Source organism: Oncorhynchus clarkii, chromosome 28, assembly GCF_045791955.1.
Source record: "Oncorhynchus clarkii lewisi isolate Uvic-CL-2024 chromosome 28, UVic_Ocla_1.0, whole genome shotgun sequence".
Classification (NCBI taxonomy): Eukaryota; Metazoa; Chordata; class Actinopteri; order Salmoniformes; family Salmonidae; genus Oncorhynchus; species Oncorhynchus clarkii.
Genome location: NC_092174.1, coordinates 14,326,350 through 14,348,877, shown reverse-complemented (window position 1 = coordinate 14,348,877; position 22,528 = coordinate 14,326,350). Strand labels below are relative to the sequence as shown.

The window sequence follows — 22,528 nt, the reverse complement described above, 5'->3', positions numbered from 1 at the left end:
TGAACCGTTCATCCAGTGTGCAAATATCCATAGCGTTACAAAATGAACTCCCATTTTTGCGTGCTGGTACTGCCAATATAACACGCCAAATGCTTAGTACAAAGTGTCTTTATTGCAGTGATGGGGAATGGCAAAACAAACAAACAGAATGTAAAAATCTAGACCCAACTGCATGTAATACACATTCACCATAAGCTACAACGCATAGTAAAATAAATGAAAAATACACTAGCAAACCTGCTTGGTCAAAAAACAAAACAACAAAAAAAAGTCCATATAATCAACAAAATCTACTTATTTTTACACATACAACATTAAAGAATGTATAGATACTGTACATTGTGTGCACATGCACAATATAAGCCTATGGACGCACAATTTCACCTGGTTTCATACAGTTCTTACTCCATATTTTATCAAAACATAGTTGATACTATACAGAATCAACAAGATATGGCATCCAAAAAACAACCTTCCTGCCACTGAAGGTTGTTCAGAAGCTACAGATGACCTTGTATTGATGTAATCAACTACCATACACCAAAAGGTGTCAAATAATAGCGTCACTTTTGATGAGTAGGTATACTTGTATATTCACAGTTCATATTGGTAAAAAAAAACAAACATGTCCATTTACATTTAAAAGAACTTGTGTTCTTCAGCAAATAACTCTATAACGAGACACTCCTCATTGACTGTCTAGCAATATTTTGCATGCTTACTTAGAATTAGAACATTAATAGACAATAGACATGTAGCGACTGAGGACAACAGATCTATCCTTATTCAACTTTTAGGTACTGTAGACTCATGGAGTAACCGCTCTCATGGAAATACATGTTCTCAAAAGATGGAAGGCAGGCAGAACGAGGCGCGATCAGGTGGGACCATTCTAGCCAATGAGGGCAGATGCGGATTTGAACGGCAGGCCATAGAGATGGAGGACTCATCTTTGTATCTGTGCCATTATAGCATCAGGGTTACATCTCCATTTTAAAGTAGTACATTTTCTTCATTAGTTGATTGCTCCCAACTCAGAAATCCCCACCCAGTTGACTACTTTAAAATGGTGGAAGCCCTCAATTGCAATGTCCATGCTAAAACAGGTGATACCCATGATAAGTACTACATCTCTCTCTATAACAGCAGGCACAACTCCGATATAAGCTATTTATTTATATTTTCCGAAGTTGCCGTAATGTCACGAGAATCCACTTACGTCAGTGCATTCGTAAGAACCTTATCATTGTGAAACTTATATTCAATCAAATAAGCCTCACGTAGCTAATTAGTTACATTTTTTGTTGATCAAATTTGACACTCATTGACCTCCATACAAAAATTCCTCACTTTGTGGGCTTATTTTCGTGGAAAGATATTGGGCGGAGTAAAACCTCTCGCTTCGTCTCGTCCGTTCTGATACTGTATGATTGATTAGGGGATGCATCAAAATGGTAATCATGTCTTCATTTGAAATGTCAGACTGACATGAATAACACTGTTGCAGTTTTAGTGTCTTTCCCTTTGCCCACAAACCAAGAAGAATACTTGTACAACATTCCAAACTGAAGCCCCCTAAAGTACATTGTCCCTATATTTGTACAGACATTGTACACTCAGCTACTGATAGCAGTAGAAAAGGCATCCCTTAAATATTTTGTCCCAAATAGAGTAACACGTACTCAGTGAAAGGTATAGAAGAGATGACAGTTGCACTTTCTTTTACAATCTTTACTTAGAGATTACTACGTTGAACCTGGGGTCAAATACGTAAGCTGTACTTGATTCAGTTTGCCAGACAGCTAACTCAAAGCTAAAACAAGCACATGACAAAGTATTTGACATATATATATTTGTGGAATACTGTGATATACAAAACTCTTCATTTGGACCGTAGAGTGACATTTCCAATGACTGCACTTGGTAGCACACTTCTGATTTGATCCCATTACCAGAGTGAAGTAAGGATAAATACATTGTACAGATTTACACATTATTACGTAATAAGTACTTGATGATAGTTCAACAACCCATATCAATGCTTTACACCACACAATGTTCAAGGGTATTAATTCAACATAGTGCATCCCCTCTAGACCATCATTCAACCAATCAAATCATAATAATTCTACCCGCCATCCAATCAACAACTGAGGACATACCAGCTTCCTGAAGCAGTCTTAATACTTGTACATTCCGGTCCGTTGACAAGCTCCCCACTTGGGACATAGTGGAACTGTATCTGTTCCTTCTGCCGACCACTTGTGTCTCAGTTCTAGGTCACAGTTCTAGGTCAAGAGTGGTTGGACGGTCACGCACAGCTAACAAGTTACCCCAGACACCATACTGCCACAATCTGCCAGTTGTCCATGGTCAAACCATGGTCAGATCAGTGAGGGGTGTAGACTAGTGCGGCCTTCAAAAAGAGAAGGGTACAGGGGGTCAGCCTAGGCTTGGTTTTCCCACCTCTGTTCTAGGCTTTGTCCTTGCGCTTCAGCTTGTTGACTTTCTTGGCTCCACCGTTCTTGTTGATTAGCTTCATGACTTTCTCCTTGTGGTCCAGCACCTTCATCATGGTGTCTCTAGCCTCAGTGATCTGGTCCATCACCAGCTTACAGCGCTGCATGTTACCCTGGGGAAAGGGGAGGGAGAGACAATTCAAAATGGCTGACTGACATTCATAACAAAGACTAGGCCCAGGTAGAATTTCCCTTGAGTCCTCAGAAATGGTATAAAGCTGCCTGTGGAATTGATCAATACCAGACCAAATACTGATACATGGCGGCTTTCCTGGTTATAATAGTGTGTAGTAGTAGTAGTGTTTATGGGAATAGAGAGTTCTTCGATATTGTAAACAGTCAGATAGTGATGAGATATTGTAAACAGTCAGATAGTGATGAGAAAACATATGGGGTGTGTAGGCTATAACTAGGGCCTAGAGTCTTTCCTGGTTAGGTCACGTGGTCTGAGAAAACTCTGTTCCTACCCATGAGCAGCAGCATGGATTTTTTGTGGAAAAAAACGTGTTGTTGCGGGATTGACCTCTAACCTGTATGAGCTCATTGATACGGTGCAGGTCATCATCCGACCCGGCCTTCTTCTTTGGGATCAGACCCTCTTGGAGGGTCGTGAGGCGGCTGTACACGTCATGCTCCAGATTAGTCTAGTGATAGTGAGAGGAGAGACATATAAAGACCAACACTACAACAGACTTATTCAGGAGGACAAGTATCAAAAATCTAGTTTTAGACCCACTTCATTGTCTTTCGACAGCTACGTCATAACGTGATGCGTTACCATGAAGCACTATCAGTGCAGACGGTCGTCGCTCTCTCTGACGCAAGACAATGAGATTCACTTGGGTACAATTTAAGTGTCATCTCTTTTCGCTCCACCTCCAACTTCATAACTCTTAAGTTGTCTTTCCATAGCGCTTAAAAAGTTGACCGCACTGAGTAACTGTACTCTCTATACAAAGATCATTGTAAAAGGGAAGTAGTGTTTCTCTCACCAGCTGCATGAGCTGTGCAGCACACAGGTGCATCTTCCAGCCCTGCGCTCTGCACACCACCCCTTTCTGATTGGCTACGTCCTGCAGGGTGCCCTTCTTCTCCTCTGAAACCATGACAATGCACCATTAAAGCCATATTATAATGCAGTAATACCTTCAACAACACACACCATTAAGCTATTTAACTATAACTAGGGTCGGGAGTTTTTCCTGGTCAAATTACATGGATTACAGGGATAAACTCTAGGCCCTAGTCATGTAATATGTGTGCTATGAAAGTGACTGGTCATTTGCAGGCAAGGTAAATAGCATTTCCCTGATTAGCATTTTGTGACGTCTCCAAAAACGTCAAGCCAACAAATGACACTCGCTTTCATAGCATACTACACCTTCCAGTTAGGCTTCACAGTGCACATAGCACAAGAAAAAGTTGTCCTCTTGATGTGTGTGTGTGTGTGATTTCTAAATGTTTTCCTATGTATGCATCTTAACATCTGGTGAGAATAATAACCTTGTGTGATGTTGTTGTAATAATTGTTGTGTAATTTAGTTGTCCAAACAAATAATGAATAAACAATTCGACCTCAAAAGCCTCCAGAGCATCACTGCCATTTCAGTCCTCAATAAGTGAATTTCAGTCTCTCGAAAAGCCCATTTTATAATATAAATTTAGTTTTTAGTTCATTTATTTGCAAACTAGAAAGAGTATTTTTTTACTGTGTAAAAACTATGTGCAGGAGGGGGAAAAAAAGCCCAAAAGGGTTTGTCGAGGGGCCCCCGGCCCCCCAGTGGTCATAAATCACAAAGACTAAGCAGTGTAGACAAATAAACTAAAGAACTGCAAAAGAGGTCAAATAAAATAAAATCTAAGCAGAAAGTCCAACTACTAGGGTGTAGAGCTGTGATGGACAGTAAGTGCCTCAAAAATTGTTTTCAGTACAATGACAGGCATCGCTTGGCATATTCAGGCGGGAGTGAGTTCCAGATCATAGGACCTCTGTAGGTCATTCAGAATTTGTTGTTCGTGAATGTGGGTGACGTAGCGGTTGTCTGTTTCTTGTTAGTAGTTATGGAATTAACGTGGCAGTGAAATTGTTTTTGAAGAAAGCAGATAATAAGTGATTTAAAAGAGCCATAAACAAATTGAGCAACTTGACGAGAATTCCTTCCATAAACATTCTGTCCTCGTAGTTTGAAAAGTGGTGATGAAAGGTCTCGAAAACCAGCAGATATGATTTATAACCAGCGTTTCCGCAGGCGATAGATTGATAGTAGTTTGGTATGGTGTGTGCTGGTCCATGTAATGTTACAGTCACTGCTGAATGGGAAGATCATTGTGTAGACAGAGCAGTGCTTCGGTTTATGACATATCGCATTTTGCCAAGTATCCTCGTATTTTTTCTGATCTTAGGAGGTTATTGCCTTTGTGTGTGATTTATATTTTATTTAAATTGATCCTTTATTTAACTAGGCAAGTCGGTTAAGAACAAATTCTTATTTACAATGACGGCCTACTGGTGAACAGTGGTAAACTGCCTTGTTCAGGGGCAGAACGACAGATTTTTACATTGTCAACCTCGGGGATTCGATCCAGCAACCTTTAGGTTACTGGCCCAATGCTCTAACCACTAGGCTACTTGTGGTTTCCATGACAATTCATCATCAATCAAAACACCAAGAAAGAGGGTTGTACAGGCTTGATCAACAGGTATATTATTAATATGGACCCCTATAGAGCCCCCCCCCCTATAGGCCTACATAAAACACAGCCCTTATTTTAAGTGTTTCTAAAATCTCCTATGGGAAAAAGTTATGGTGGAAAAATGATTGGAACAAATTCTGTTTTATTGGCATTATGACTCATACCGTGGTCCTCTATATAGTATGTATTTTCTGTTCTTTGGACTAAATCATATTTGTTTTAGTTTTTTGTTAGAGTCAGTGACAATTGATTGATTTTAAGCCACTGAGGCAGGGTAGCGTTGGACTAGTAACCGAAAGGTTGCAAGTTCAAATCCCCGAGCTGACAAGGTACAAATCTGTCGTTCTGTCCCTGAACAGTCAGTTAACCCACTGTTCCTCATTGAAAATAAGAATTTGTTCTTAACTGACTTGCCTAGTAAAATAAATAAAATAAAATATATTGCTTTCTATCCTTTAGATATACCTGGAGAACCAAAGCAGAGATTGTTCATTCACGCCCTAGTTTAATTAAAAAAAATGTATGTTTAGGGATGGGTGCAGTTATTCAAACGAGGGTTAGTATTCCATTACTTGGGAAAATATTAATATTAATCGTATTTCATTTTTATTTTTTAAATACAATGATCTGTGTGCCATTGCTACATAGCCTTCAAGGATAGACCACTACATTCAAAATATGAATAAAAACAGTGACAGTTATGAGTGTGCCCCATACAAAATAGACACCGGTAGCCTACACACCCGTTTCACATAGGTAGTTTGTTGTTATTGTCAGTCAATCACAGCGGCGTTACAGCGTTGCAAGTGAAGTGGCCGATTTCTTAGACAATGCAAAATGGAATTAAAAAATGACAGAATTTAGTTGGCTAAATGAGTAGGAGTAGGCTATACTGATCAACCAACAGGTAGGGAGTTGTTTAATATGAATGGAGTTGTTGACAAGTACTGGGAGCGCAGCAAAATAGCCTCAATTAGCCTTGCTACTTTAGTTAGCTAGTTGGCTAATTTAGCTGGCTACTTTAGCTAGCTAGCTTCTTTCTAACGATTTGATTCAGTCAAGTCAGGCACAACCAGATGGTATTATAGATAACCTATGGCAGCAACAAATGTTGTTTAACTAGCGCGAGTTGGTGTAGTCTCTCCCTCCCCCTCTGAATGCGCCAGGGCTGCGTTCAGTACATTTGAACATTCTGGAACATTAAATTGAAATGGTGCTGTACTGAACAACAAGTTGAAAAACGAGGAGGGGTTGGGGAACCCTGTCAACATGGCCACTGCCCTTTAAGTCCCTCAGTGCTTCAAGACATACCTCGCCACATCCACCAAAAAGGAGCAAACGTACCATAAAGTCTATTCAAGAACATACAAGAATGTTTGGGGGAAACTTGCCATTCAGCACCTTTCCGCTATTTAGCAAATGTTCAAGCGAACTGAACGCGCCTCAGCTCTCTCCCGAGTCACACAAGCAAGTCTCCAAAAATGTTTTTTCTTTAAAGCACATTTTCAAATATCCATTGGGGAAAAAAAATCATATTTGAATCAAGAAATCATTTCAAATGCCCATTCCAAGTTTTCAGCGAGATACCTAATGTATGATCTTTGCGATCATTTGCTTTATGTATTTTGTCAATTAGAGTGAGATTTTCTGAAGCCATACTGATGTTTGTATAACAGACTTTCCTTGTAAAGATATTTTATTTATCCATTATATGAAAGCTTCAACAACAAAAAAATTGATAGCTGACAAATTCAGATTGTTTGTAATTTGTCAAGTTTACTGGATCAGCTTTATGAATCAGAAACAATTTTGGCCATTTTCAGTTCATCGGGCACAATGCCCTTTGCAAATTATACATAAAAAATGTGGGAAAGAGGTGTGATAATGGAATCAGCCACCAGTTTAACATATAATCTGTTGTGGGTAATTTGGTTGGTGCTTATATTTGTCTTATTTCACACATGTACAAGTGTGTATTAATACACATGTTTGAATTGGAAATGTTCACACACCCTCAGAGAGTGGGGTCACAGCCAGGATCTGCCATTATCAACAGCGACCCTAGAGCAATTAGGGTTAAGTGCACAGGAAGTTGGTGGCATCTTAATTGGGGAGAACGGGCTCGTGGAAATGGCTGGAGTGGAATGGTATCAAGCACATGGTTTCCATTCCGGACATTATTATGAGCCGTTCTCCCCTCAGCAGCCTCCTTTGGTTAAGTGCCATGCTCTAGGGCACATCGACATTGACTTTTCACCTCGTTGGCTTGGGGATTTGAACTAGCGACCTTTCGGTTATGGGCCCAATACTCTAACCGCTAGGCTACCTGTCACATTTTAGTCCCATTAAGTGCATTTCAGTCCCACAACAAGCTCTTAGAACCCAGAATGTATGACAATTCATTATAAATACAGTTATGATTGAATGCTATCAATAATAAAGACATTGGTCTGACCTTTGACCCGGATGTCACTGTATCTCTGGAAGTGGTGATAGGCAGCCTTCCAGGGGTTCCTGTAGTGGCGGAGGAGTGTGACCGGGGGGCGAGCACGGGTGGGGACATAACGCACCCCTTCCTCATCTGCAGGGAAGAGAAACGTACAGTGGTCACTTATACAAGGTCAAATATAGGGAAATTAGCCTACCGTAACTGCAGCAAACTTACCCTTAACCTGGACAAGTGAATCATGAATAGAGGTTGAGTATCAACTTTCTCCTACCTATGTACTCCTTGAGGGGCGACTTGCGTTTCTCGGCCCTCATGCTGAGGGGTCTGGCTAGGACCTTCTCCTCGTCCGTGCTGTTGGTCTCCATCATCTCGCTCTCTTCCGTAGAGATGACATGCTGCTGCTTCCGGGGCTTCTTCCTGGGTGAGGCCCCGGGGGTCACATCCCCACTGGGCATCATGGACAACAAGGGGGTACCACAATGGGGCATGGGGGGACCTGGAGAGCGAGGAGAGAGAGGAAGAACTAGGAGATCAATAGCCCAGGGCCCGTATTCACGAAGTGTGTCAGAGTAGGAATGCTGATCAGCCCCCACTCCCTCTATCTTGATTTAAAAGGAAAACTGATCAAAGATCAGCAATAGGACACCAATAAAATAAAAAGTTTACAACATTATTGGTTTTGGTGGTGGCAAATACATTTTTTCAATTCAAATGTACCTGGTTTGGAGGTATCCATGGCCTCCACCTCCTGCTTTATCTTGATCTCAGGGAGGGTGGAGCTTATTCCACATGCCGCCGTGCTACTGGCCGCTGACTGGGTAGGCGGAACAACCACGTTGGCCATAGACAAGATTGGTGGAGTGATGGCGGACAGGGCGGGGCCAGGCTGTGAGTGTGGGGGTGCTGACACTGAGAGGAGCGTCTGGATTGGCTGAGAGGGTTGCTGGTGGGGCGGGGCTCCGGGATGCTGCTGGTGTTCATTGGTCTGATGGCTGGGCAGAGCCTCCATGGATGATGACATCACCGCGGGAGCCAGGGACACGTGGAGATCAGGCTTGTGTTTCACACTGGGAGGTCAGAGAAAAGATCATCAACCACCTAATCATTTGAAAGTACATTTTCAACTACAAGAGGATTCCAGCGTGTGTACACAGCATAGTCTTTGATCAGGGCCTACTAACAATGTGCAGTGCTACGTCTTACCCTGCTGGGCGTGGAAACCCTGATGCATGCCTGATTCCTCCGTCTATCCTGGGGCTGTTGGCCTCTGGGATCAGGTTCTTCCTCACTGCAGAGCTTTATAGGGAAAACAGACACCGGTTAGTGTTGGGATAGAAGAAAAGCCTACTCAAAACGGTAGCTGCTCATGACTAGGGCTGTGGTGGTCACGAAATCGTCAGCCGGTGATTGTCAAGCAAATAACGGTCAGTCTCACAGTAATTGACTGGTAATTAACATAAACACATTTAGCATCTCGTGGCTTCCACATATAGCCTACAAGCCACTGATGCAGACCTTTGGAACATCTACATTTTCACAATAAATCTTTAGACAGGTCTAAAGAAACATGATATGGCATTATTTTATAGTATGAAGAATATATTGAACAAATCTCCAAACGATGAGGGAGAGCCCACATGTGGCTATTCTGTGTGGATTGGTTAACAAAGGTCTGACAAATGCTTATTGAGTTATTCATGTAACTTTAGTTGTTCTACAAACTCTGGGCTACATGTTTTGATTTAATACATTGTAAGGCAGCAAGATGCGACTAACGATGATTTGAAAAAAGCTGCTTGAAAAAGGCATGAGCTCTGCTTTGTTATTTGTCCAGGGTGTACACACTTCGTCAGTCTCTCATTCACAATTTGACAAGCCCTTGACAATGCCTGGACTTTCCCGGTGGCATCCCCTTTGTGTGGCCATAATGCATCGTAAAAGAAATCCATGCCCTTTGCAGCCCTTCTCTCCGAGTGCTGTCTGCTCCGAAGCACTACTCACTCACACGGCTTGTCATCACCGGATCTGGTCTTTCTCACAGGCTACAAGTGGAGACAGACACATCGGGGATGCAGCTGCACCCATCCTTATCCAATTCTGAGGTGCATATGGAAGATATTGGAAGTACTGTCCACATTTACTTTTTGTCAGCCAACAAGATGATTAGGCTTAACGAACAGCAAAATCATTAGCCTATGTCAATCTACTATCCCCCATAGCATACAAGTTGACCTATTATATTCTGTGAGAGAAATAAACATTCCAAACAGTCTGGGACAGTTGTGGGATGCGATAGATCCCAAATTAATACAACCACTAGCATCAAAAAAACTTTTAACTTAACATTTTTATAAACTATTAGACTATTTCTTCACATTATAAGCGCAACAATGTGCACACTGCAATAGGCTGTAATGCTTATATTATAAAAAAAGGTGCATTTTTATGGTGAAAACATTCTTCCCCAAACTTGAAACTCACACACTGCTTATGTATGCCAGTTAAGCTCTACACCCCTTGTTAAACAGATTAATGTGCTTCATTTGAAATGTGCTTAGTTATATGGCCACTTTAGTTGTGATACAAACCTTATTAAAACATATAGGCCTATGGGCTTGGCTACATGAGGTGTGTGACAATGATTCGAAAAACAAAAAACAAAAAAAAACACTTATTAAGCTGGGCATCATTCACAAGTAATAAGCTAATATTGTCACTAGAGGTCGACCGATTATGATTTTTCAACGCCGATACCGATACCGATTATTGGAGGACCAAAAAAAAGCCGATACCGATTAATCTGCCGATTTTTAAAATTTATTTGTAATAATGACAATTACAACAATACTAAATGAACACTTATTTTTCACTTAATATAATACATCAATAAAATCAATTTAGCCTCAAGAAAATAATGAAACATGTTCAATTTGGTTTAAATAATGTAAAAACAAAGTGTTGGAGAAGAAAGTGAAAGTGCAATATGTGCCATGTAAGAAAGCTAACGTTTAAGTTCCTTGCTCAGAACATGAGAACATATGAAAGCTGGTGGTTCCTTTTAACATGAGTCTTCAATATTCCCAGGTAAGATGGTTTTAGGTTGTAGTTATTATAGGAATTATAGGACTATTTCTCTCTATACTATTTGTATTTCATTAACGTTTGACTATTGGATGGTCTTATAGGCACTATAGTATTGCCAGTGTAACAGTATAGCTTCCGTCCCTCTCCTCGCTCCTCCCTGGGCTCAAACCAGGAACACAACGACAATTGAAAATAAGAATGGTGTTCTTAACTGACTTGCCTAGTTAAATAAAGTGTAAAAAAACCACAAAAAAACAAAACAAATTCAGCCAAATCGGTGTCCACAAATACCGATTTCCGATATTGTTATGAAAACTTCAAATTCTAAATATAAAATAGGTGTGAAATTTGTTTTGACTTAGAATGGAGCATTATCATGCACCTGTAACGGAACCGGGGAAAAAATAAATGTCAATCTTGCACTTAAATAGCGAATTATGCTTTTCCTGTGTTTCTTTTTCATGCCTGCCAGGTAGGCTATACTCCTATTGTAAAGACAAGCAATGTGCTTAATATTAGGAAAGTTGAGAAACAAATATAGTAGGCCTAGCCTATAGAAAGCTGATGGAATCCTCCTCGTTTTAATAGAGGCCATCACTCGGTTTTCTCACACAATTGCATAGCCTACAGACATGTTGTGCAACATAAGCCCATGGGCTCTCATTAAGTGTTTGATTAGATTTTTGAATACATTTGCATTGATGTCAGAGTGATTAGAGGGACAATATAGGGCCGAGGCAGTTAGCAAGTTTGGTAGGCTAATAATGACCATCAGCAGCATCAGAGCTTGGAGAAGCATAATTGCCGTGACTAAACGGTCACGTGGAATATGACTGCCTTTCATGTCTCGTGACCGCCGGTGTGGCGGTAATACGGTCACCGTAACAGCCCTACTCATGACAAGAGTTGGTGACCACGATTGCTCTAGTAAGGAAAGGAAAACCGTGAGGGGTTTTCTAAACTCACCCCTCGTTGGCAGGCTTCTTACGTAGGATGCTAGGTCGGGGAGAGGACACCAGGGTGGGGGCACCAGGCCCAGTGTTTTGAGGGTGTGTCTGACCCACAGAGGTGGGAGGCTGGCTGCCGCCGAACGTCTGGCCGATGGGGTTGGTTACCAGAGTGGTGCCGTCTGCTAACACAACTGAGAAGACAGAGCAACGCTGTTAGAATAGTTGTTTTGAATAGTTGTCTGAAAAGAATAGCTGCTAGGAAAACAAGTTTTACTGTGATTCATATCTCCAATAAATAACATAAAAATTAAAAGTACTGAAACAGATGAATAAAGGGGTGAAAATACTTGACTGGAGAAAATGCGTAGAATGAGTCTATTCATAATATGTTTCAGACCTGACACAAACTCATTTAAAAACTTTCAACGAAACTTAAACTGCTTCGTTCACCAACTCACTAGAGGTCTTGTTCTCATTGGCTGGCTGTTGTGGGTTGATGGGTGCCGGTTGGATGTTTTGTGCGGTGATCTGACCGGTGGCGGCGTGCAAGCCCTGGGCGCTGATGGTGGTTGGCTGGATGCCCTGCGTGGCCATGCCGGCAGGCTGGATGTTCTGTGTGTTGATCTGAGCGATGCGGTCCACCGTCATCAGCTGCATGGGGTTGAGGTGCACCGCCGACGCCACGCCCACACTCGTCTGGGTCTGCATGGCCGTGCCGCTGGGGGCCTGAGGGGTTACTGTGGGGTCGACGGGTTGGGTTTGGATTTGACACACAGGATGAGAGATATATATCTGGTATTATAGATGTAGATTAGACTAGTGTATTATTATGTTGAACGTGGTTTAGAAAGTCAGAACTAATTAAAAATGTAATTGATTAACAAAATGATCAATAATCCTTATTAAAGTGAGTGCTCAGAAGTTAACAATCTGGCTCTGTGAAAATGACAAGAGTATTATCTGACTGGTTGAGAGTCACAAAAGAGCCAGATGTAGCATGTTGTTAAGAAGGAGAGGTGAATTGTACCTGGGTACTGTCGGATGGTGGACACAGAGCTGGTGATGGGGGTGTAGGTGTGTGTCAGGGGGAACGGTGAAGAAGGGTAGGTAGGCAGGAAGTACTGGAACTGCACTGGCACCGATTGCCTGTGGGGGAACGTGCATATCAAATGAATGAAATAAAACAACCATATCAAAAGCTTTCAACTAACCGTGTTTTAATGCTCTATCCTCTGGATCAAATAATCATCTTGTTGACTGTATTATCATCAACCCAAAATAAAAATGAATCAATCAGCCCTCGTCTCTAACCTGTTGTCATTGCGGGCCTCCATGGTGATGGGGTTGGGGGAGGAGCGGTGACCAGAGATGGGGATCAGGTTTCCCCTCTCTCCGGGGTACTCCGGCTGGATCCTGGGCGAGGTGTGGGCTATCGGTTGGGGAACCACTTTAGCTGAAGAGGGTGGAGGTGGAATGGTGTACAATCAGCTGGGTGAAATGTTCATTTTACAACATACAATCACCCTGTAGAGACTTCTTCTATAACTTCAAAGCAAGCTACAACATTACAGAATGTGGCGCAATGCATTCAACCGTTGACAACCGGAAGTGTCACTGTTTTTAATAGCCACTCTACTCCTATGAATGACTTACTCTACTCCTATGAATGAACATTCCATGAACTGTGGAGTAGGTTACTCCAGAGAGTAGCTTGGTGCCTTTGCACTCCAACATTAATGATTTAGAAACTTACCCACGGGGATGTTGGACGTGGTGACTGCTGTGGCGTGGGAGGAATGAGAAGTCATCGTCATGGTGACGATGTTACTGTTGGTCATTTGGGGGTGGGGTCCGGAGCCTGGGTGAGGTATGATAATGTGGTTATTACAACATTAAAGCAGAATAAAAGGAAACAGTCAGTCTTGACAGTGTCATTATGATGCGGGAATGGAAATAGATTAGTTAGACCTACACTACAGGTCAAAGGTTTTAGAACACCTACTCATTCAAGGGTTTTTCTTTATTTTTTACTATTTTCTACATTGTAGAATAATAGTGAAGACATCAAAACTATGAAATAACATATGGAATCATGTAGTAACCAAAAATGTGTTAAACAAATCCAAATATATTTGAGATTCTACAAATAGTCACCATTTGCCTTGATGAAAGCTTTGCACACTCCTCTGCAGCAGAGGCAACTCTGGGTCTTCCAATCCCGTGGCAGTCCTCTGAGAGACAGTTTCATCATAGCGCCTGATGGTTTTTGCAACTGCACTTGAAGAAACCTTAAGTCCTTTTCATGCTCCCTATTGACTGACCTTCGTGTTTTAAAGTAATGATGGACTGTCGTTTCTCTTTGCTTATTTGAGCTGTTATTTCGATAATATGGACTTGGTCTTTTACCAAATAGGGCTATCTTCTGTATACCACCCCTACCTTGTCACAATACAACTGATTGCCTCAAACGCATTAAGGAAAGAAATTCCACAAATTTACTTTTGATAAGGCCCACCTGTTAATTGAAATGCATTCCAGGTGACTTGATGAAGCTGGTTGAGAGAATACCAAGAGTGTGCAAAGCTGTCATCAAGGTTATTTGTGTGGCTACTTTGAAGAATCTCAAATATAAAATACAATTTGATTTGTTTTACAACAGTTTTGGTTACTAGATTATTCCATATGTGATATTTCATAGTTTTGATATTGTCACGATTATTCTACAATGTAGAAAATAGTAAAAATAAAAACCCTTGAATGAGTAGATGTTCTAAAACTTTTGACCGGTAGTGTATCTCTATCACAACAACAGCATCACCTGTAGTGCTAGGCGATGGAGCAGTATTGGTGGCTAATATGGGGGCAACAGTTGCAGCAGCGACAGGAGTCACATTGCTGAATATGGGCTTCTGTGCCATGGTGTGGGACAGCTGGGGTTTCTGACCCCCAATGGCAGGGTGGGAGGGCAGGGTGATGCGTGTGGGGTTGTCCCGAGATGTGGGTTGACGCTGAATGCTCAGAGTGGCTGAAGGCGGGTGGATATTTAGTCCTGGACGCCTGAGGGAAGAGAACAAAGGGATAGTCAACACTGGTTTTACGTACACTTGCAATAGCTGGAATAGTAAAATTAGCTATCTAGATACATTTACAAAATACGGTAAAGAATGGTTAACGCTTTCAGCATGTCATACTGTGTTTATTTTCCTTACCCATGAACCATCTCTGCGGAGTGCGTGGCTGAGCTAACCACTGGGGACTGAGGCCTGGTGGCCGTTAATGGGGCAACCACCGTGGGCATCACAGCTGTGGACGTTGTGACTATAGGGCGGGACTGGATGGGCTGGTGGATGATGTGCTGGACAGTAGGTGGGCCAGTGCCACCACCGGGGCCAGTAGCAGGTCTCAGTACTGTGGGTCCTTTGGAACTGGACATCACAGCAGCTGCAGCAGCTCCTGGAAACACACATGAACAACAGATATCCATGTCTGTTCTTAGGATGGTTCTGCTGAGGACCTACAGTGGGTTAAAATATGAACAAACCACTATGGTGAATTATTTTGGGGTCAAGGTAAGTACCGTGACTATTTTCAGAATGATAAAAGTTTATGTTAGCTATGCTACTATCCTGTCTCGGGGACTGACTGACCTCTGGGTAGATGGGAGGTGAAGGTGTGCTGGGGGGCTCCAGGGGAGCCGAGCTGCAGGGGCGGTGCATGGCTGCGAATGATCTGCACATTGGTCGTCATCAGGTGATGGTGCAGGTTACTGGGGTTGCCCTGGAAACGCCACGCCCATGGACACAAAGCATTATAGATTTGGAACCACATTTTTCATCATGTCATCACATTGGGTAGACCTCAATAGGGTATATTATTGCTGGGGTATATTACAACTACAAACAACAATCCTTACCTGTTGGCCACTGATAGTTGCTACAGGGATGCCAGCGGTCTGAGGCACGGTGCTCTCCATGGTTGCAGTGACGTGGCTTGGCACCTTAGGTGGCAGGGTGATGTGGCCCTGGGTGTTGGCTGGTGCTGGGGCGATCACTCGACCGGCCATGGGCGACTTCAGAGCTGGCTGGAGAGATGAGAGAGGACGAGATAAAGTAGACGAGTCAGCTCAAGACAGCGGGAGAGAGGGCTAATGCAGCAGACAAAGCTCCCTCATCCCTACCTTCATGGGTCCTTCAGTGAATGCCAGAGGCAGGCCCTGGGGGATGTGTGGAGGAGGGGCTGACACTGTGACAGGCATGCCCTGCTGGAGTGACAGGTGACCTGCTGGAGTGGGGTGACCCTGGGGGGGTCCATGGACCTGAGCTTGGGGGTAAGGCCGGACCACCACTGTCTCCTGCTTGTCGTCCCTGAAGGTCGATGCTCCACCACCACTGTTGGGGTGGTCACGAGGACCGTGGTCTGGGTGAGGGTCACGGTTCCTATCGTCTGCCCCTCCTGTGGTACAAAGAGTTGGAGTACTTATTTTTATGAAGAAGACTTGCAGTGAGTCCACCAGATCAGAGGCAGTAGGGATGTTCTCTTGATTAGTCTGTAAATTAGACCATTTTCCTGTCCTGCTAACCATTCAATAAGTAACTAGTACTTTTGGGTGTCAGGGAAAATGCATGGAGTAAAAAGTACATTATTTTATTTAAGAATGTAGTGAAGTAAAAGTTATCTAAAAAGATAAATACTAAAGTAAAGTACATATACCCCCCAAAACAACTTTAGTAATATATACACTACTGTTCAAAAGTTTGGGGTCATTTAGAAATGTTCTTGTTTTTGAAAGAAAAGCACATTTGTTGTCCATTAAAATAGCATCAAATTAGTGTGTAGACATTGTTAACGATGTAAATGACTATTGTAGCTGGAAACGGCTGATTTAATGGAATATCTACATAGGCCCATTATCAGCAACCATCACTAGTGTGTTCCAATGTCATGTTGTGTTAACTAATACAAGTTTATAATTTTAAAAGGACAATTGATCATTAGAAAACCTTTTTGCAATTATGTTAGCACAGCTGAAAACTGTTCTGATTCTTCTATTCTGGTTAGAGACAGTTTGCGCTGTCCTGTGAAGGGAGTAGTACACAGCATTGTAGAAGATCTTCAGTTTCTTGTCAATTTCTCACATGGAATAGCCTTCATTTCTTAGAACAAGAATAGGCTGACGAGTTTCAGAAGAAAGTAGTTTGTTTCTGGCCATTTTGAGCCTGTAATCGAACCCACAAATGCTGATGCTCCAGATACTGAACTAATTTAAAGGCGGCCAGTTTTATTGCTTCTTTAAATCAGAACAGTTTTCAGCTGTGCTAACATAATTGCAAAAGGGTTTTCTAATGATCAATTAGCCTTTTAAAACAATAAACTTAGATTAGCTAACACAACATGCCATTGGAACACACGAGTGATGGTTGCTGATAAAGGGCCTCTGTACGCCTATGTAGATATTCCATTTTTAAAAATCTGCCTTTTCCAGCTACAATAGTCATTTAAAACATTAACAATGTCTACACTGTAATTCTGATAAATTTTCTGTTATTTTAATGGACAAAATATGTGCTTTTCTTTGAAAAATAAGGACATTTCGAAGTGACCCAAAACTTTTGAATTGTAGTGTGTGTGTGTGTGTGTGTGTGTGTGTGTGTGTGTGTGTGTGTGTGTGTGTGTGTGTGTGTGTGTGTATGTATGTATGTATGTATGTATGTATATATATATATATATATTGTTTTTTTTCTTCTTTTTACCTGTATTTAATTAGGAAAGTCAGTTAAGAACAAATTCTTATTTACAATGACTGCCCGCCCCAGCCAAACTTGGACGGCGCTGGGCCAATTGTGAGCCGCCCAATGGGGCTCCCAATCACGGCCGGATGAGATAAAGCCTGGATAAAATACTTTGAAGTATTTTTTACTTAAGTAGTTACCACCACTGACCAATGATTTCATACACTGACTGACTAGTGCAAATAGACGTGAAAGCTGTGATGCAAAGTGAGTTCTGCTGTGGGTTAGCAGGCTCCATAATGTTACCTGCCGTGTTTGGTTGACTACCAGACAGCAATGCAGTGTTTCCTCCAGGAGTCTGGTTTTGTCCCATACCAGGAAGTATTCCCGGCCGTGGATATTGTTGAGAACTCATCTTCTGACACACTTGATAGCTATGCAAGGAAGAGAGCAACATTAAACCTGACAGGTATGTAGATACAAGTTTACACAGATGAATGTTGCCAACATCTAAGCAGGTATTTTCTCCAAACCGTATAACCGGGCGATCATCAACTTGAGTGGATGGTCATGGAGCCGGAACATAATGACAAATAATATGTAATATGTAATATGTAAACTGGCTGCAAGACACCCAAACAAATATTTGAATTTATGTGAAACATCACAGCACAGGTGAAAGAAAAATGCCACTTTGAAATCACAAGAGGGCGGTTTGCAGAGAAGGGTGGGATGAACTAAGAGTAGCTGAGGAGTGGATTTAAAAGATCATGTTCTATAATAGTTATGACCAATGTTCCCTCATTTTTGGGGGGGCACCGCGGAGCACAAACTTGGACATTGCTAAAATTTGGTAAAACTTCCGGCGCACGTTTACTGTGAACACAGAGGCTGTACCTGCTTTAAGTTACAGTTTTAACAGTGGTCAAGTAGGCTATTTGATCATAACTTAGGCCTACCAGAGTGGCCTATCATCAAAAACAATGGAGAAGATGCCTTGCTGACGACAACGGTGGTAGGCTTGATCACCGATAACTATGAGACAGCCCATAAGGTGGTGGTCATAGACCTGGCGGTGTGTGCCAGGACAACAACGTAAGCAAGACAAAAGGAGATGACCGTGGACTACAGGAAAAGGAGGGCCGAACACTCCCCCATTCACATCGATAGGGCTATAATGGAGCGTGTCTAGAGTTTCAAGTTCCTTGGTGTCCACATCACCAACAAACTATCATGGTCCAAACACACCAAGAAAGTTGTGCAGAGGGCACGACAACACCTATTCCCCCTCAAGAGACTGAAAAGATTTGGCATGGGTCCCCAGATCCTCAAAAAGTTCTACAGCTGCACCATTGAGAGCATCCTGACCGGTTGCACTAGAGAGTAATGCGTACGGCCAGGTACATCACCAGGGCCAAGCTTCCTGCCATCCAGGACCTATGTACTAGGCAGTGTCAGAGGAAGGCCCAAAAAATTCTCAAAGACTTCAGTCACCCAAGTCATAGACTGTTCTCTCTGCTACCGCACGGCAAGCGGTACTAGAGCGCCGAGTCTAGGTCCAAAAGGCTCCTTAATAGCTTCTACCCACAAGCCACAAGACTGCTGAACCATTAATTAAATGGCCACCCGGACTATTTGCATTGACACCCCCGCTTTGTTTTTACACTGCTGCTACTTGCTGTTTATTATCTTCACCCCTACCAACATGTAGAAATTACCATGACTAACCTGTTTAAAAAAAAAATATATATATATATTTCACCTTTATTTAACCAGGTAGGCTAGTTGAGAACAAGTTCTCATTTAGAACTACGACCTGGCCAAGATAAAGCAAAGCAGTGCGACACAAACAACAACACAGAGTTACACATGGAATAAACAAGCGTACAGTCAATAACACAATAGAAAAATAGAACGTCTATATACAGTGTGTGCAAATGGTGTGAGGTGGTAAGGCAATAAATAGGCCATAGTAGTGAAGTAATTACAATTTAGCAAATGAACACTGGAGTGATAAATGAGCAGATGATGACGTGCAAGTAGAAATACTGGTGTGCAAAAGAGCAGAAAAGTAAATAAAAACAATATGGGGATGAGGTAGGTAGATTGGATGGGCTATTTACAGATGGGCTATGTACAGCTGCAGCGATCGGTTAGCTGCTCTCATAGCTGATGTTTAAAGTTAGTGAGGGAAATATAAGTCCCCCCCCCACAAAAAAAGTATATATACATGTTATTTCATAGTTTTGATGTAGAAAATAGTTGAAAAAAAGAAGAAAAAAAGAATGAATCCTTTTAATAAGTAGGCGTGTCCAAACTTTTGACTGGTACTATTTACTACATCAAAACTAGGAAATAACACATATGGAATCATGTAGTAGCCAAAAAAAGTGTTACACAAATCCAAATCTATTTTATATTCTTCAAAGTTGACAGCTTTGTACACTCGTGGCATTCTCTCAACCAGCTTCGCCTGGAATGTTTTTCCAACAGTCTTGAAGGAGTTCCCACATATGCTGAGCACTTGTTGGCTGCTTTTCCTTCACCCTGCGGTCCAACTCATCTCAATTGGGTTGAGGTTGGGTGATTGTGGAGGCCTGATGCACCACTCCATCACTATCCTTTTTTCAAATAGCCCTTACACAGCCTGGAGATGTGTTTTGGGTCACTGTCCTGTCCCACTAAGCGCAAAGCAGTAGTGGTTTCTTTGTAGCAATTTGACCACGAAGGCCTGATTCACACAGCCTCCTCTGAACAGTTGATGTTGAGATGTGTCTGTTACTTGAATTCTGTGAAGCATTTTTTTGGGGCTGCAATCTGAGGCGCAGTTAACTCTAATTAACTTATCCTCTACAGCAGAGGTAACTCTGGGTCTTCCTTTCCTGTGGTGGTCCTCATGAGAGCCAGTTTCATCATAGCGCTGATGGTTTTTGTTATTACACTTGAAGAAACTTTCAAAGTTCTTGAAATTTTCCGGATTTACTGACCTTCATGTCTTAATGTAATGATGGACTGTCGTTTCTCTTTGCTTATTTGAGCTGTTCTTGCGATAATATGGACTTGGTCTTTTACCAAATAGGGCTATCTTCTGTATACCACCTCTACCTTGTCACAACACTTTTTGTGTTGTGTGTGTTGTGATTGCCTCAAACACATTAAGAAGGAAAGAAATTCAACAAATTAACTTTTAACAAAGCACACCTGTTAATTGCAATGCATTCCAGGTGATTGACTACCTGATGAAGTTGGTTGAGAGAATGCCAAGAGTGTGCAAAGCTGTCATCAAGGCAACGGATGGCTACTTTGAAGAGTGTAAAATATATTTTCATTTGTTTAACACTTTGTTTACTACATGATTCCATATGTGTTATATCATAGTTTTGATGTCTTCACTATTACTCTACAATGTAGAAAATAGTTCAAATAAAGAAAAACCCTTGAATGAGTAGGTGTGTCCAAACTTTTGACTGGTACTGTACATATAACCTCAACAAACATGTGCCCCCGTAGATTGACTCTGTACATACCCTCTTTACTGTTATTTTATTGTTGCTCTTTCATTATTGTTATTTTTTACTTGAGTTTAGTTTTGTGAATACTTTAACACTTATTTTTCTCAAAACAGCATTGTTGGTTAATTGCTTATAAGTAAGCATTTCACTGTAAGGTCTGCATCTGTTGTATTCAGCGCATTTGACAAATAACATTTGATTTGACTTTTGATAAGTACTATCCAGATGTAATGTATATCAAATTACTTTATTCTTGCTATGTAACTACTAGAATAAAAATAAATGCCATGTATGTAAAACTTGTGTAAAAATATAGGTAAGCTGTAAAAAATAAACTAGATATTTGTCCTCCGAATAGGGGGGGGGGGGGTACAAATATTATTTTTTTAAATATATAAAACATATTTGACTAAAACATAACATCAAAACGTATTTTTGCAAACTCTCACGAACCTCTCCATTATGCGTGGAAATACAGATTTCCAAAATGTTAATCACTTGGAGCCGATTTGCTGGTGTGTATACAGTCTTATGTCCAACAATATAGATATAAAAACGAAATTTGTTTTATTCAGAAAACTTGGTGGGGTCAAATAAAATGTATTCGCTGGCCAAATTTGGAACCCTGTCGTACATGACATTGTCAATGATTTTTCTGCAAGTTGTAACCATTGCTAGCCACAAACAGCTGCTAACTTGAGTCGGGCCAAGGCTTGGCCATGAACACTCTGCAGTGGACTGGATCCGAGCCAAGGATAACATTGTCTACTCCCGAGTCCTTGACATGAGCTTGCTACAACTTCAATGCAGTAGCAATAACTAGCAAGCGACTGTAGCTGACATTACATCTAGCTAGCTAACTAAGTTAGTCGGCTGGTCAGAGACTTGCTTGTTACTAGTTAACTGGTTGGTTAACGTTACTTCGATGTAACCGGTTTCTACCTAACCAAGTTGAAGACAGATGAACTAACATCTCCGGTTTAGCTGCTTTATATCAAGGAAACAACACAGGTGTGCGGGTACTTGACCGAAGTCGTAGTTAGCTATAGTTACCCTGATAGTTTATTTTACTCCTGCTACGTTAGGTTAGTCCACAGCTGCTCGTTAGTAATATAGCTAGCTAGCTATTAATTGAAATCGCGCCCCCACTAACTAAGGTTAGTTAGCTAACTGCTGCATTATTTATGTCAATGAACCGACGATAATCAAACATTTATATTAGTTAGATTCATCTGGAATGATTATCGGTAGTTACTAACAAACAGTACGATTATATTGAAATTGCAACAAGAACATACCTTGCTTGTGTGATCAGGAATCCCCATCCGTCTTTCTACTACGCGCGTGTCACACAAGCGGCACTATTTCAAAACTTCCGGTTTTCAGAGTTTGTTTAGCCACATTGCAAAAATAAAAGCCATATGAAAAATAATAATGAGGTTGCTGTAGCATTTTTGTTGTTGTTATTGTTCACAATTAATAATACTTTACAATATCTTCTTCATTAGTATGTAGTATTTTCGCCAGAGTGCTTACTAAATTAAAAACAAATAAACCAGGGGCTTTTAATTTGAAGGGTTGCCTTGGCTTC

The 22,528-nt window shown here is 41.5% G+C and overlaps 1 protein-coding gene across 1 annotated transcript; it reads right to left on the bottom strand.

Annotated features, from left to right (window-relative positions):
* Positions 1 to 90: 90 nt before the first annotated feature.
* Positions 91 to 22,305, bottom strand: LOC139387151 (histone deacetylase complex subunit SAP130-like). The gene is made up of 19 exons (XM_071133186.1): positions 22,236 to 22,305; positions 17,732 to 17,859; positions 15,874 to 16,148; positions 15,610 to 15,777; positions 15,344 to 15,473; positions 14,906 to 15,149; positions 14,515 to 14,753; positions 13,450 to 13,554; positions 13,008 to 13,149; positions 12,724 to 12,842; positions 12,155 to 12,433; positions 11,713 to 11,887; positions 8,866 to 8,958; positions 8,380 to 8,729; positions 7,934 to 8,158; positions 7,669 to 7,794; positions 3,512 to 3,615; positions 3,050 to 3,163; positions 91 to 2,632 (listed from the first exon to the last, which is right to left on the bottom strand). The coding sequence occupies exons 2-19, from the start codon at positions 17,838 to 17,840 to the stop codon at positions 2,474 to 2,476; spliced, it is 3,156 nt and encodes a 1,051-aa protein (XP_070989287.1). The 5' UTR covers positions 17,841 to 17,859; positions 22,236 to 22,305; the 3' UTR covers positions 91 to 2,473.
* Positions 22,306 to 22,528: the final 223 nt, after the last annotated feature.